Genomic DNA, 14,848 nt, shown 5'->3' with positions numbered 1-14,848 from the left:
ATTTTTTTCTTTGGTGGGTGACCGGCGACTAGCCAATCTTGATGCTCTTCCTGCGGTTGGTGAAGCCGCTGAGGATTCGGCTCCGGGTGTTGCCTGCCGGTGAGCTAGGCGATTGTACCTGAGCGACGGGGGTGGACGGGGTCGGGGGCTGGTTCTGCGCATTCTTCTTGGCCGCACGCATGATATCGTGGTAGCTGACAGCGGACCAAGGTGCCTTTTGCTCGGGCTCTTCCCTGATGTCTGCGTGGGCCGACAAGGGGAGGTGTCCAAGTGATGGTGAGGACAGGCGGTCGCGAGAGGAGTTGTTGGCAGCGAGGTCTCTCAGCTGAGGACGGCTGCGCTTGCGGACAATGCTGAGGGTCCTCTTGAATAGTTGCGAGGTGGGAGTCTTGGGTCTCTCGAGCTTCTCAGGCTCCGCCTGTTGCTCCTCGGCCCTCTCGTCGAATGGCTTGCTGGCGTAGGGGTCGATGCTGAGGAAGGAAGGCTTCTCCTTGGGCAGCATGCTGCTGGTGATCATCATGCTGCTTGACCTGGGCGGGTGGAAGACGGGAGAGAAGGAGGCGCCGCTAGTGGAAGAAGTGGACATCCTGCGCAATGAGGGTGCTGTTGATGAGATAACCAAGCGGCTTGGGGGTCTACTGGACTCCATGGACTCGGGCGAGGCGGACCTTCTTGTTGAGGGGAGGTCGATGATGGAGGGCTTTCCAGCAAAGACGACAGATACGACGCGTGCAGTATCTTCTTGGCTCTTCCTGCGGACGGGGGAGTCGGCGGACTCTGCGCTCTCGGACTCGTAATCGTAGTCTGAAAACTCGTCGGCGGAGGAGGAAGCCTCTTCTTCGGAAGAGAGGTAGACCTCTTGGGGTGCTGCTTGTGTGGGTTGGTTTGTGATGATCTTGAGGGCCATGCCGTCGAGGAGTCTGGAAGCTCGCAGTGAGCTCTTGGCCGGTAGTGCTGGTGCTGTTTGTGTGGGTTGGGCCTTCTTGGGGGAAGGGCCCGTCATCTCTTCGTAGTAGTCGCCGTACATCTTTGCGTTCTCGTTCTCGTTCGGGGCGTCGTCGTTTTGGACGGATGGTCGTGGTGCGTTGGGAAGCGAGTCTCTATAAGATGTCCTTTGTGACTGCTGGTCCTTCTTGTCTGTGATGGTGGAGGTAACACGGTCCTCTCGGCTGGAATGTACCGACTCCCTTACGGGCATAGTCTGGCCGGCCAGAGACATGGTTGGCGGTGACGTGAAGTTCGCGATCTCCCTCGAGGAAATCTGAGACTGGGCGGTTTCAGTCGACTCTCAGAGTGCAGAGTGCAGCTGGTCTACAGCAAATAGTGACAGCTGACTAGCAGGTAGGTTGGTGTAAGTGTCCAGGCCGGGTATATGGGCTTGGAGTTGAGAAGATGTTCAGAGGGAGGAGTACTGCAGAGTTACTCGTTTGGTGAAGCAAAAGAATGAGCAAGAAGCACCTAGGGGTGTGAGGTGGGAGGGCAGAGGAGGATATATCTATGGCCGGGTCGGTCAGGCACACTTGGACGGGTTGGGGACGGGATGGGATATGTTCTGTTCGGGTGGACTCACATAAAGGGACGGGGGGTATGGTACGAAGTACAAAGTATCGGGGGCTCCAAATAGGTAGCCGGGGGGGGAGGGGTGTGGGATGGGAATCGACTCCGTGGAGAGAGAGAGAGAGAAGTGAAGATTGAGAGAGACAGACAGAGAGAGAGAGCACAGATGGCACTGCAAGGCGCCAGATAGGCAAGAGACAGGTCGGACAGACACCAAGATGCTCCTGCACTTTACACTCTGCACTCTGCACTTGCACCCAAGTCCATGTCCACCAAGTCCCATGTCCTGATCCTGGGTCCCCCCCCCCAGTGACCCCCTAGTCCTGATCCCGGTCAGGTTCTCATCCTGAACGGGGTCCACTTGGGTACGGGGACCCAGTGCTCTCGACACAAGTTGACACAGTACAATGTACCGGGGGGCTTTTGTGGCAGCAGCGCCAGCGAGAGAAAGCGAGGCAGGGGCTGGGAGGTCAAGTCCCCGCTAGTCCCTGTCGCTCCTTCCTTTGGCTGTCCACCTGCAAGATGAGGTACGTACTTTGCGCACTCTGAGGTGCCATCAACCTAAGGTACCTAACACTCCCATCGAGAGAATCGACACCTTACAACCTCGCAACCTTAGCTAAGGCACTTTTCTTCGCAATCCACCACCCACGCCCAGTCTCTCGAGTACCTACCATCAAACTACGGAGTACGCAGTAAAGCCAGAGTGCTCAGTCACTTCGTGTCATTGTGGCTCAATCAATGGCTGTGAGTCTGTCATGTACACACAGATATCCGTACTGCTCACCCTAATTACCTGCCTAGCTCTCCGTCAATCTCTCTCAACCTGTCCGTGGGGTGTCCGCACCAAACCTTACATCGAGCGTACAATCACGGCCATACTCTCTCCCACCACACGACGATGGTGGCATGGAGGACGGAGTAACGACTAACGGGTTACGGAGCACCTCCTACGGATAGACGCCTTTCTCTTGCACTCCCTTTCCACGCCCATCCGCGAAATGCTTCGTACCCCCTACACCACTCCTCCTCCTTACGCCAAACACCACACACCAGCACCAGCACCAGCATCAGCACCAGCACCAGCACCAGGCACACCCACCACCACAGCCACCACCACACTTTGCATCACAGACGCTACCCACACGGGCCACACCTGGCACATCTCCTACGCCGTGCCCCTTCATCATTGACTGCACAATCTTCGGCCCCACACTCTAATTCGCCCTTCAGGTCAGGACCGCGCTGTCCAGCCTTGGCCAATTCTGGCACTCTGCTTCACAATCGCATTTTCTACTTGCAGCACTATACCATCCCGACCACGCGCTGCTGCGAGGATTGCCTCTAAAGTGCGTCGTTTCATGTAAAAGGGTGCTACTGATGACCAGACACCATCTACAATGCCTGAACCGCACCGCACCGCACAATACAACTCGTCCAGACGGGCGTTCGCGGCTTGCCATCACCTCTTCAGATGTCTCCATTAGGCTATCACCTCCATGAGGCATGGCGTTTCTTAGCACTCGAGTAGAAAAGCGAGTCTGCCGATGCGAGGGGTTACCGAGACTGACGAGAGACGAAACCGACCAAGCCGCCCTACCCACGGCCACGGTTATGGCCCTCGCGATAGTCTCGTCGCTGTGGATTGGAGGGAGGAACAAGTGTGTGGAAACTCTGTTCAGTCTAATCGTCGGCACTTCAGCCCATGCTGTCATCTGCTCAACATCCTTCAACCACCATGCTGATGCCGCTCACTGCCCATCACATCTGGTGGCCGGCATCTTACTGTGCCCTCCACAACGCTGCTAGACATAATGACTTGTAACAGCCGCAGCGAGGCATGTTGCCTACTGCACTCTTCGTCATCCCATCATGAGCCTCGTTCGTTTTTCCCTGCTTGTCGACATTTCCCAGCGCCAAACACCCCACACCTCTTGTCAAGCTGTCGCTCTCGCAGTCGACCGGGGGGTTGGTCACACCCACGATCACAGCAGCAAACTCCACACCACCAGACGAGGCGGTGGCAGGGGTCGACTTTGCTGTCCAAAGGGACGACATCTTGGGGTTCCTCGACGGCCAAGGAAAAGCGTTCCTCAGCCCAAGGGCAACGACAAGAACGCAAGCGTCTGCGTCTGCGTCCGCCTCCACCGTCTTCGTGATTGGAGGCATCTTTCCATCTATTGGTAGACCGTAGGGGCCTCCCGATGGCTGATTGGACCCGATACCCCTTTGCCGTCTTAGCGGCCGCCGGCAACCGCCTTCTGTCGGACCACCAGAAACGGCCGTCGGAGCCAAATGCTGCTCGTCCAGTCCCGTCTGCGTTAGGGACCCTTCTTCCTGCCCGCATGAAAACGTCCACTTCGATTTTCTCATGCGACCCGACGGATGCTCTCGCTCCCGCCACTGGAACTGAAAGGGAGCAAGTCAATTCGATCCCGAGAAAAGGGAGAAACATTTCCAATGTTTCGGGCTCACGGCGGAACATGTCTTGGCTCCTCGCTCTCCGGCTACAGGCTGTGCAGGGCAAGGACGGGCCATGATCGATGTGCAGGCCTGGACGAGGCAACCCCTCCGCCCTTGGCAATCCATGATACCGCACATATGCATGTACGCGAGTGTGCCAGAAAAAAGAAGCATCACGAACCCGTGGTCCAAACAGCTCAAGACCCTTGCGGCCTGGCCTGCCCAGTCTCCAGGGCCATGGTCTGCGGACAGACCGAGCTTTTCCGGGGGAGAATGCCATTTACTTTAAATGAGGCCGACGACGACAACCAGATACCGTATCGGACGCAATCAAGATGCAATCTGTCTGTTAACATGAAGGGGCCAGGTGGAGGCCCGCAAGTGCGATTTCGCAATGGCCCGGCCGATCTCTTCCGGGAATGGCGTGCGGAAGCCAAGATCGACCGACAGCAACAACGTTATTGTTTGTCCGGCGCGCAGACTATCTGAATATGCACGCTTTACCGCCCCCGCGCCATCATGTGGTCGTGGAACAATATCAAGATGCTTCAATGGTGTGGAACTGTGATGGCACGCAGCATGTGTGTACCTCGCCCTCTACAGGTTCGCCGTAGACATTCGATACTCTGGGCCGCGATCTGGACTGGTACCTGCTGCACCGTGCCGCGCGATATCGACGCAAGTGCTAGAAAAGGGAAGACTCTAGAGCAAAAAAACGGCTTGTCTCACTGGAAGCGAAGAGGCTGCCGACATCTCACTGGACAGATGCGAGGCACAGAGCGTTGCATCGTCAAAGTGACACCACGTTGGGTCGGCAGATTCCCTACGGGTTGCACGAATCACATCGTGAACAACGGTTCCAGTTCTTTTCTCCGCCGTATCCCTAGGACGCCAGATGCGGAACAATTTTTTTTCTTTCGTTTATCTCTTTGCCTCACGAATCCCAGACCGACATTTTGTCTCGTCTCCGCCGTCTGGCCATCGCAAGCAACTCAGTTCGCCCCAACCGTCTCGCCTCTCTCTCTCTCTCTCTCTCTCTCTCTCTCTCTCTCTCTGCCGCAGAGGGGAATGCCAATGATGGGATTGTCTACGCCAGTAGATTAAGCGTGCAGCGCCATGCGAGAAATGTTTCCTCAAAAACAGCAAGGCTCGCCCTTGCAGAAAAAGAGCACGCGAGAGAAGAGACGTTTCTTTGCGCCCTGCCGCCGCCTTGCCCCGTCTGAGAAATGATCCCAAACCTGAGGCGCGCCAGTGAGTTCAAGGGCAAGGACTGACGCTATTCTTTCCAAGTGTTTCGTCGCCAGCTTGCCGAATTCCAGCAACGAGGGGTTGCTTCTTGAGCTCTTTGGGCCAGTCACGGCCCTTGGAACGGGCAACCCCCTGGCGTTCGTCTGATGTGCTGCGACAGACATTGTCGAGACTGGGAGACGGTCATTCGCTAACCAGGTTGGATCTGTGAGCTTCACGGCCTGTCACTGGACGAGAGCTGTCAGTTAAAGCTTGGGAGTGCGGCAACGCACAAACCCAAGCCATCGGGGACGAGACAAGCTTATCAGCGTTTTTTTGCAAGGGCCCTGACCCAAACGCTCCTGACGGCTCAAGTGCTTCATTATGCCAAAGCAAAGCCCTGCAACCGCATGGCGATTCGTTTCGGGACGACTGCAAGCGCAGAGTGTCTCTGGCGGCTGGCAATGCTCAACGTTTTCCGGACGACGATCGGGGTCATGCTCCCGTACCCGCATCCGTGGAGATACAAGGCCGTACCGCGTCCGTCTCTGGCCGGAAGCAACGCACACAGTGTACGGGGTATGGAGAGGTGTCGACTGTCGACGAAATAAGGACCCAAATTGGCCATGCGCGTGATATCGCTATTCGTATGCGACGTGATACGAAGTACAAGGCTCATCGCTGGTGCTTGGCGGGCGACGGGCCATCAGCAATCAAGATTCGGAATGAGAAGAGGGTCCTTTTCTCTCTCAAAGATTTCTTGCGTACGGCGCGGCGCATTTTGGCCCATTCATCAGCCCATGTGCTGTCGGCTGCCAGCCCAAGACCAGACTGACGCCGGCAGACGGTAATTTGACCAGGGCATCCTCAGTGGGGGGCCTCGAAAGATGCGATGAATTCCAACACGATGGATGCATATTCGATACCGTGTCCCTTCCTTCGTCTCCGTCTCCTCATAACCTGTCTGCCTGGCTCATCCGCAACGGACCAACTCCGAGCCTGAACCCGGTGGTTTTGCGGACTGGCGGGCTCGCTTCCTTGGTCCCTTGACTGTCTGTCCCTTGCTGCCGAACATTCTCTTCCTTCCATTCCTTCCAACACCCTTACCACACAGTAAAAGGGTCCGCCGGGTTTTCAGACCGACTGTCTCTCGCGTACGAAATACCCACGACAATACTCCGTACCCGCAGAACAGGCTCGCCAGGTTGCACCCTCAGTCTCCCACTCCCTCACAACGAGCCCAGTCGACCTCTCCCAGTTCTAGCGCACCCACTAGAAGTGGCTCTGGTGGACATGTCGCGGCCGACTTAACCACACCTTCTTGGCCTCACATCCCCACAGTCGCATTTCCACTGGATATCACGGATCACCGCCTGGCGCCTGAATAAAGTCAACGTTTTTCAACGGGCCACTCAGCGGTCAGAATCGCGGCAGCCTCAGAATTCCAGCCACAAACCGACAAGCACGCCAACCTCTATGCGAGATGATGCTAGCCCACATACGGCAAGGTACTAACCGGTCCAACTTTCTAAAATTGTATCACGGCCCTCTTCACATTTTTTCCCTCTTCCCTGCTGCTGCGAAGGAATGGCGAGAGAAAGATGGGGAAGAGTGACAGCGTCAAGAGTCAGTCGCCTCCAGTCTCTGGAAAAGTCTCGAGGGATTGAATTGTGGCTTCCATTGTCTAAGACACCACAGCGGCCCGTTCTCAACAAAGGCTTTCTTTCTGGTGAACTACGCCAGCGGCGATATTTTGAAATAGAGCGGAGTCATGGCCGTTGATTTGCGGCCGAACCACATCCGTTCGTACAGTGCCACTACCCAAAGATCGTCGGATTGGCCTCCGCCAGCCGCCGCACGCCATGCATCTCCTCTTGAGTCTTTCCTGGAGGCCATGATCCGAAACGCATGGCTATCTATTCTGTCATATTCCTTGGGTTGCATCTGACATCTCTGGCTCCCTCTGACGAGCCACCGTGAAGCTCGTCCGTGATGCCGGGCTCTGTGTGATCGTCGCGGGATCCGGAGAATGATACACGTCCCGCAACGCATGGCCCCTGACAGAAACAAAGATGTTCTCGGGACGCGGCAACCCCATCCCATGTTGCCGCTCTGCGTTGATAACAGATGCATTATCATGCAATATCTTCCATCCAGCCTTACGTGGCGAGCCGTCTCATCTCTCTTGCCGCTGACCGAGCCGTCTTGGTTATTGGACGGTAGTAAGCGAGCGCTACGGGCTTGTATCACGAATTGCACATTCGCTACATGATATGCGACAGGGTTCTGTTTCAACACGAAAGCCTACAGGAAATGACTGACAGTTGGTGGATCATAGCACGGCATGTCAACGAGCCGTACACCACTATTACCAGCTGCGCGGGATGGACACATGCGGGGGATATCCAAAGCAGGCTACCAGACTGATTCGCGAGTATCTCGGTGCGCATCTCCCGGTGGTGTGGGGCCGTGTCCGCGCCGACTCTAACATCTTGAGATGGTGGTCCGAAGTCTGCGGCTGGAAAGGCGCACCAGAGCTGGTGTTGCAGCTAACGCGCAGAGAAACCAAACAAAATCCCACTCGCTTGCGGACCGATAAGATTCCAACTTCGTCTCTTCTTTCGAGAGCTGACTTTGGACGGGCCATGTGTTTGCCGGGAGGCTGACAAAGACCAAGATAGGATGTCAGCAGTCCGATGTTGAGGTTATGCACGCCGTCTTTACTCTGATACTTTTCGGCCTCGGATTCGACTGCGATCCTTCCGAGAGCTTGATAGTGATCGGTTGCTCAAGTCAACAAGATTTTGGCGCCTTTGACAAATTGTCCAGGGCCACGAGAATCCGAAATTATTATCAGGTGGACGAAAGATCAAATTTGTCTGCCTACGGCTAGTTGCTCAGTAGTGGCGCAGTCAGCCCAATTATCTGGGCAGGATTCGGACCTTGTCGTAAACTTCAGGACTGTCAACTCGTCGACACCAATCTGGAATGGTGGCCGGGTCTACGCTCCCTGAGAAGCATCCTGAAGCTGGCAAACGCAGCTCACCGCCATGGACCCTTGGGATCATCCGAGTATGCGGATGTCAACACTGGAGAGCATCGTCGCACTGAGTCAGCTGCACAAGCAAGACGTTGGTGAGCAAGTAGCCTATGGGCATGCCGAGAGGGCTCCCATCAGTGAGCAATGGACGGTGGCCTCGACGACAGGTAGGTCATCTGCATCTTTCTTGTGGCTCATACTGTGAGCTTATTCGGGTAGCCGATTGACGAGGTTATGGTGCTGACGCTCATGCAGTGCTGACATGCGACTGCGCTTTCAGATCCTACGTGTAGCCTTGCGACGTTTCCTGCACTGTCTGCCAAAGTATCCCATTGTTGGTCAGACGTTGCTGATATCTCATTGCACGGTGCAACGTTTTGCCTCGGTGACGATCAGCCCTACCTTGGAGAAATACAGCAACATAAGCGTTCGAGTTGCCGCAACGCAGCGAACAAACTCGATTCACGTTTTAATAACCGTAGCAAGATATAGTCTCCATTCAAGGCATGACGATAGAAGCGTCCATCGTCTCACACTCGGGCCAACACTTCAGCTTTGCGAGACCCTCCGTCGCGGTCTGAAACGGATCCAGACATGTCCAACCGTAACAAATCCCACGCTGGGGGTTGCACTCGTCGCGAAGACCCGAATAGCACCGGCCGTCGGCGACTCAGACATGGATCATGCACTGTCCAGCGATGGCACGATGGAAAGTTCCAAGGGCGTGTCCGTTTCGATTAGTTTGAAACGGACTCTTATCAAATTCAATGTCGATCGGAGGCAAGCAGTAGGGGGTCTCCCCGGTTGCTTTCTCCGCATCGCCGTCTCGGCCTCCGCATCTCCCCTTTTCCTCTCCCCCCGCCCGACGCTGTTGGTCCCGGCGGTGCACCGTGCCCGGTCGCCGGTGTTGCAGTCTCCACCTCGTTCGGGGGAGAGTGGAGGGAAGGGAAAAGCCAAAAAACGGCGACATGACATCATCCCTGCAACACCCCCACCTGCTGCATCCAACCGCCCAACCACCAACGTTTCCCGACGTCACTGGGCATCTTTTGATGGTTTGGACGTCTTGTCCAAACCTGCTCCCTCGACGGCAGCCATAGACAAGCTTAAGCTAACGATTCATTGCAATGCAAAGTTTGGATCGAGCCAAGTTCCAACCGCATCTATGAATGTCGTTCGTTGCTCGCAGTTTGTTTCTTGGATGTAATTCGCCTCAATGAACCAATACGCGAAAGACAAGACAGAGACATTACGTTTCGACCAACCTCCCCTTACGCGGCAATGGATCCACCGACTCCTTCGCTTCCAACCTCCTCTTGCGTTCTTTTCTCTCTCAAGCTTGACTACTCGCAATTCAAAGATTGCTTCTGCTGCTTCGACTAGTCTCATTCGCTCTACACAAAATTCTGGGGACATGGGAATGAATACCTATCCGTAGTACCAACCTTGTTCCCGACGACATATGTACATGTGTGCCACAGTGTAACAGTATCACGGCATCAGAGCCGGACTTGCACTGCGTAGATGGCATATTGTCCAACTTGGACGGGATGTTACTTTTGGGCGTAGTGCAACTCTGTTTTTTTTTCCCCTCTGCCGTCGATCGACGGTAGTTGATGAACCCTCGCCATACTCTCAGCCTGCTGCTGCTTCATACTCAACTGCAGTCTGCTGCGTACCTGTAGTAGTTTGGCAGAAACGTGTGTTTGGGTTAGGCTGCGTGGGGACACTGCACCGTGACGTCGCTTATCGCTGACTCCCCTCCTCCCACCTCCTTTACGATTCATCATACCCTACTACCACCTTTCCAACCTTGCTTCGACTTTACGCAGTATAGAATCACCGTGCAGTCTATGTCCCAAGTTATTGGAAAACCAGGGTCTGGAACCTTCTCCCAGACCAGGGCTTACATCCATGAGTTTTTGGGCAAGTTGGAGTATATCCTGGCGGTGGGGAGGGGGTTTCTTCGGGAATGAGGCTTGATAGCGTCATATAGCCTTTTTTTCTGCCAGCTCTGCATTGCAGCACGGGTAGCCAAGGTTCGTTCGTGCCACATCTTGGTTCGGGATTCGCGAGCCGGAGGATGCAGGGTCTAGCAAGTTCGGCCCTGCGATTGTATTTGGAGTTGGAACCACTTCACCGAGAAATGGTAGGTTTGGGAGGCTTTCTACGTATGCCATGCGTAGCGTTCCCGCTTCGCAACCACGCGTTCCTGGTTTTTTTGTTTCTTCCCTATTCTGAACCATACCTTTCTTGCCAGACGAGGGGCCTGATTATCAGAGACCCTGGCAAACAATCGTTAAGCAGGCACGCCTGTTCGCATGTTGTGTTCAAGTCACCTCCCCTGTACCCCTCCCCAGACCTGCAGGTAAGCCCATCATCGCGGGAGAAAGTACGATGCCGCATGGGTGGTTGTTGTTATGGTAGGACGATGAGGTCACACAGTATTGCGCACAATCTGGGTATGTACCTGCTCTTCTTGCAAATCCGCTTTTCGAATGTTGCATTTTGAAGGGGACTATACGGTAGGGGACTGCATGGTAGTAGAATCATGGCTCTCGCGTATCGTGCATCATTGGGCTGGTGACGGAAGTATCGGGTGATGGGAAAGTATCCCTGACGACGGTATGCGTTTCCCTTGGCGTCGGTGCAGGTATTGCCAGGACTGGACCCCGAAGCTCGACTTGAACATCTCTTACACGTGGGTTCATATACCTGGCGTCGAGCTGGTTACAAAATATGGCTAAGCAGGCAAGCACCTAAGTTCAAAAAGGTGAACGTGAAGGTGTCCAAGTGAAATGAGATCGTTCAGCTCGGTGTGAGAAGAAGGCCAGCACCAACGCCCGGCCCGTTCCTTGATGAATGTCTCATCACCACAGCGTTGTGAAAAGAAAAGATGGAAAACGAAAAGAAAACTACAAGTTAAGCGAAAAGACTTCGGGGAATTAAGAGGCGGGTTATTCTTCAATTTCAAACGCGCTAGTGGCGAGGCGGACTTTGCCCTGCGGCTGAAAAGAACGTTGGGCTTGGGTTGTTCTTATTGAGATATTTTTTACCTGTGCGAGTACGAGACTTTCATATTGTACGAGATGAGCTCTTTGGTGACTTGGGCTGGGGTTTGGTGGACGCACTCGAGGTGTAAATCTTGGAAGGGGTGGAGATGGGATGTGACTTGTGGTTGCTTATTCACGGTGAGTACTAGCTGGATGCCCTTTCGGGCGGAACATAGAAGAAAGAGGAAGAAATAGGATATGTGAGAATGAAAAATGAAGATTGGGAGAGGTTCATTGGCTTTTGGTATAGACGGTTGAGGATGTAGGTTTGATACGTCTCAACACTGTAGAAGGGCAAGATATTGGATGCCTCTTTGGTGCCTCGGACACACTGCGGAGGAAGCTTCATATGATCTCGAATTGTGATTCCAAAGCGGTATGAAGCTGGAACTTGAACAATTTCACTATGGCTTTGAGGCGACGTAAAGCTGGAAGTTGATAAACTCGACAGGGTCATTATATCCTGCTTTTTCGGGAATGGAGTGTAGGAGGTCTGGCGTACGATTTAAATTCGATACACTCGAATATAACCAGATTGAGAGCGTCGAATAGTCTAGCAACGCAATCCAGCAATCCCATGATCCTCAAGACATGAGTATGAGCTTTCATGGACTCTTCTGAGGATCCAACACTGGCGAACAAGCATCCCCAGGGGGTCGTAGATTTCATACAAGACTCTCTCAGATCTCGCCGTCAACAAGAACCCCAGCGCGGGTGCTGTCTCAGTCTCGTGGGACCTGCTTCAAACGAACAAGCTAGGTCATATTCATTCGAGAGGCAGGTATGTATCCCGAATATTCAAGTGAAGAATGACTTTGTGGTTTGGCACCACGGATAGAAGGTCAGGAGAAATGCGAGAGCGTGGTGTTCTCAGGGCCATAATCCAGAGGAGTCTGCCCGACGCTGATCTAAGTGTCCTTTTGGTAGACGTTTCGTTGAGCGCCCTTTCCTCATCCTGAGAGGTCAGTCAAGCTACGAGTACTAGGATGGGATGGTTCTGCTGGTCAGTCTTCATAGGAGATAGGGTGTGCAGTTGTGTATACGCCCGTATCACGTTGTCCTGAAGACTGCGGCAGAATCTGCCCGTCACACAACGCCGAAGACTTGTAAGAGAAAGGCATACCTTCTCCTCAATGATGCCAGAAAGAAGGAACCGAGCGCGTTAGTTCGCTGCCGGACTGTACACAGGAGGAGCAAATGACTTCGTGCCGACAGTTGCCGCCATGTGTATAAACACATTTGACAGACAGCATTGACTAATTTGTAGTTACGTGCATATGAAACAGGCAGACGTTGAATAGCTTGAGAGACCGTGATGATGCAGAGCGCCAATGGCTTGGGAAGTGACTCCCTGAACGATTGCTGTCGTAATGGTTGTTCTGTAATAGTTCCAAGTAAGCAGTCCCTCTTCAGCTGCCCGCCGTCCTTCTTAACGTATACCCTAACTTAAATACAAGGACTCCAAACTACCGCCCGGTGCCGGATATATAAATGAGGTATTCCAAAGGACCAGACGGTGGCTTTGGAAGCAACAGCCAGCCCTGTACAAAGTGACTGACTCAATGTCGTGGCACAGTGGGCACGTGAAGAAACGAGTCCCCGATCCCGGTTGTCAAGCTACTGCTGGTGCCTCTCTCTCGAAAGCGAACGATGCACACAGAGATGACATCACTAGACAGCGCTGCTTGTTTCCGGCGTAGAATCTCAAGTCGGTCACCATTGAACTGGACGAGCTCGAGCTTCCAACAGACGTCCGCAACACGGCCTTGAACGAGACGTCTACAAGTCGCATTGCGCGCTGAAGGGTGCCGCTGGTCTATTTCTCCGACAGTCCAGACACGTATAAGCCTGCCCCTTTCTTTCATCGCAGACTGTTGTTAGCTTTAATGCTCAGCATGGAGTTACCACCAGTCCAGTCGCACCAGAGGAGACTTTTCTGCATCAATCATGGTAAACGCGAGTCCCTGCCTTGCCTCCGAACTCCATCCACTGGCAAGAGGGAGGGACAGGATGGAGTAAGCTAAGCCGACGCCGGTACTGTAGTGTTGTTGCCTCACTCCTGTTCTGTGTCTCTATATCATGCAGACTGAGAACGGCAGGCTCACGCCTTTGAGGACGGTGGGCATCATCACATTGGTGTATATAAATCAATATCTACAGGATCTAAAGCCGATTTCTCCACGGCCACGGCAATGCGACAGAAGTATTCGCCATTAGTATTGAAGGAGCTGGATTGCTCAATGGTTTTAAGACTGGCGCTTACTTTGCTGCCTTGAGAGGCTTAATAACGCCGTGTAAACAGGAGATGTATATAAGGAGCAGACTCTGCCGAAGCTGTTACCTATCTTCGAGAGCGTATACCCTGTTGAATATGTCATATCATGGAAGCATTCAAAACGGCGAGGTGTTACCCAGAGATAAGAGATAAGGGTATATTACCGTTCGTATTCGACCCTAATACCGAACGAAACAGAGAATATTGAGAACGGTTATAAAACTATGGTGCTCGGCACAACACTAAATCAAAGGCAGGCTCACCCGCTCCTCACTGCCGAGGGAATTCTCCTCCGTATTCCACCTCTGCATTGGCTCTTTCAAATACATCCCATTGGAGCATTGACAGATCCCGTGCTCAGCCCTTGCCATAGGATCAAACCTCACTGCTTGGAGGAAAGAGGTTGTTGCGATACGTCGTACATCGTGCCACTCGGGAGGGGCTCGAGGAAGTGACGGTGAGAGAACCCCGTAACGCCATGAGAGAGAGAGAGTCTCTCCAGTATTGAGCCCGGAGAAGTTGGACGCAGAGATGAACCGCATTCACACGAGCGCATTACTGAATCTCTCGACTTGTGATCCGTCAGTAGTCATGGAAATGTAACCATCAACGATAGCCGAATTACCCAGGGGCCGCTTTTAGTCCTCAAGTCGATCTAATACAACGCACGCCCAATTTCTCAGCAAATACAGAGATCTGATTCTTTCAGAAAGGCACTGTAATGCTCTAACTCCATCATCTACTAGCCGCCAACAAATAAGCATATGGACAACGAGCCCAAAAGTAGCTGAAGTGTCAACAATAGCAGTTGTCCATGTGAACTTAGATAATGTCCATATTTTGCCAGGGATTTCACAATTTATTAGCAATTGTCGGGGATTCTCTTGGGAGGGGATAAAGAAGAAAAGAACAGCATAGCTGCCTAGACCCAGCGTTGACCTTCTCCCTAAGTCTTGGCTTCAGTAAAAGTTAAAAGGCTTCGTGAAGCTTGCCTAATTGTATACTAGAGGATAGCAGGAGTATCGTGCTCGTATTCGATGGTTGGATCGTACTTCAGATCCAAGCCCTGCAAAGTCCAGCCAAGACTTCATAGACGTAACGACGACGACCTTGCCTTACACCGACCTCCATCACAGGAACCTCGGTGGCTTCCTCTTATTCCAGAGGAGATACGAAAAGAGTGCTGCCAAGCGCGTACAGACAGTGGAACAGTGGAAGGGGACCGCTGAGCCT

General features: G+C 53.4%; 3 protein-coding genes across 3 annotated transcripts; 1 reads left to right on the top strand and 2 right to left on the bottom strand.

Annotated features, from left to right (window-relative positions):
• Nucleotides 1-28: 28 nt before the first annotated feature.
• On the bottom strand, nucleotides 29-1,219 carry BDZ83DRAFT_566788 (uncharacterized protein; the record flags this gene model as incomplete). The annotated part of the gene is made up of 1 exon (XM_060503887.1): nucleotides 29-1,219. One exon carries the CDS (start codon nucleotides 1,217-1,219, stop codon nucleotides 29-31), a length of 1,191 nt encoding a protein of 396 aa, XP_060370472.1.
• Nucleotides 1,220-3,396: 2,177 nt separating this feature from the next.
• Nucleotides 3,397-4,384, bottom strand: BDZ83DRAFT_404591 (uncharacterized protein). The gene has a single exon (XM_060502862.1). The coding sequence runs from the start codon at nucleotides 4,298-4,300 to the stop codon at nucleotides 3,428-3,430; it is 873 nt and encodes a 290-aa protein (XP_060370471.1). The 5' UTR covers nucleotides 4,301-4,384; the 3' UTR covers nucleotides 3,397-3,427.
• Nucleotides 4,383-5,321, top strand: BDZ83DRAFT_404590 (uncharacterized protein). The gene has a single exon (XM_060502861.1). It carries the CDS (start codon nucleotides 4,540-4,542, stop codon nucleotides 5,122-5,124), a length of 585 nt encoding a protein of 194 aa, XP_060370470.1. The 5' UTR covers nucleotides 4,383-4,539; the 3' UTR covers nucleotides 5,125-5,321.
• Nucleotides 5,322-14,848: the final 9,527 nt, after the last annotated feature.

This window comes from Colletotrichum acutatum, assembly GCF_030867785.1.
Source record: "Colletotrichum acutatum strain CBS 112980 chromosome Unknown BDZ83scaffold_7, whole genome shotgun sequence".
In the NCBI taxonomy this organism is placed as follows: Eukaryota; Fungi; Ascomycota; class Sordariomycetes; order Glomerellales; family Glomerellaceae; genus Colletotrichum; species Colletotrichum acutatum.
The sequence above is the reverse complement of the archived record's forward strand: the minus strand, read 5'-3'. Positions and strand labels throughout refer to the sequence as shown.

Bases quoted from the DNA above. Each gene is read 5' to 3' on its own strand.
- BDZ83DRAFT_404591 (XM_060502862.1), bottom strand. From the start codon at position 4,300: ATGGCATTCTCCCCCGGAAAAGCTCGGTCTGTCCGCAGACCATGGCCC.
- BDZ83DRAFT_404590 (XM_060502861.1), top strand. From the start codon at position 4,540: ATGTGGTCGTGGAACAATATCAAGATGCTTCAATGGTGTGGAACTGTG.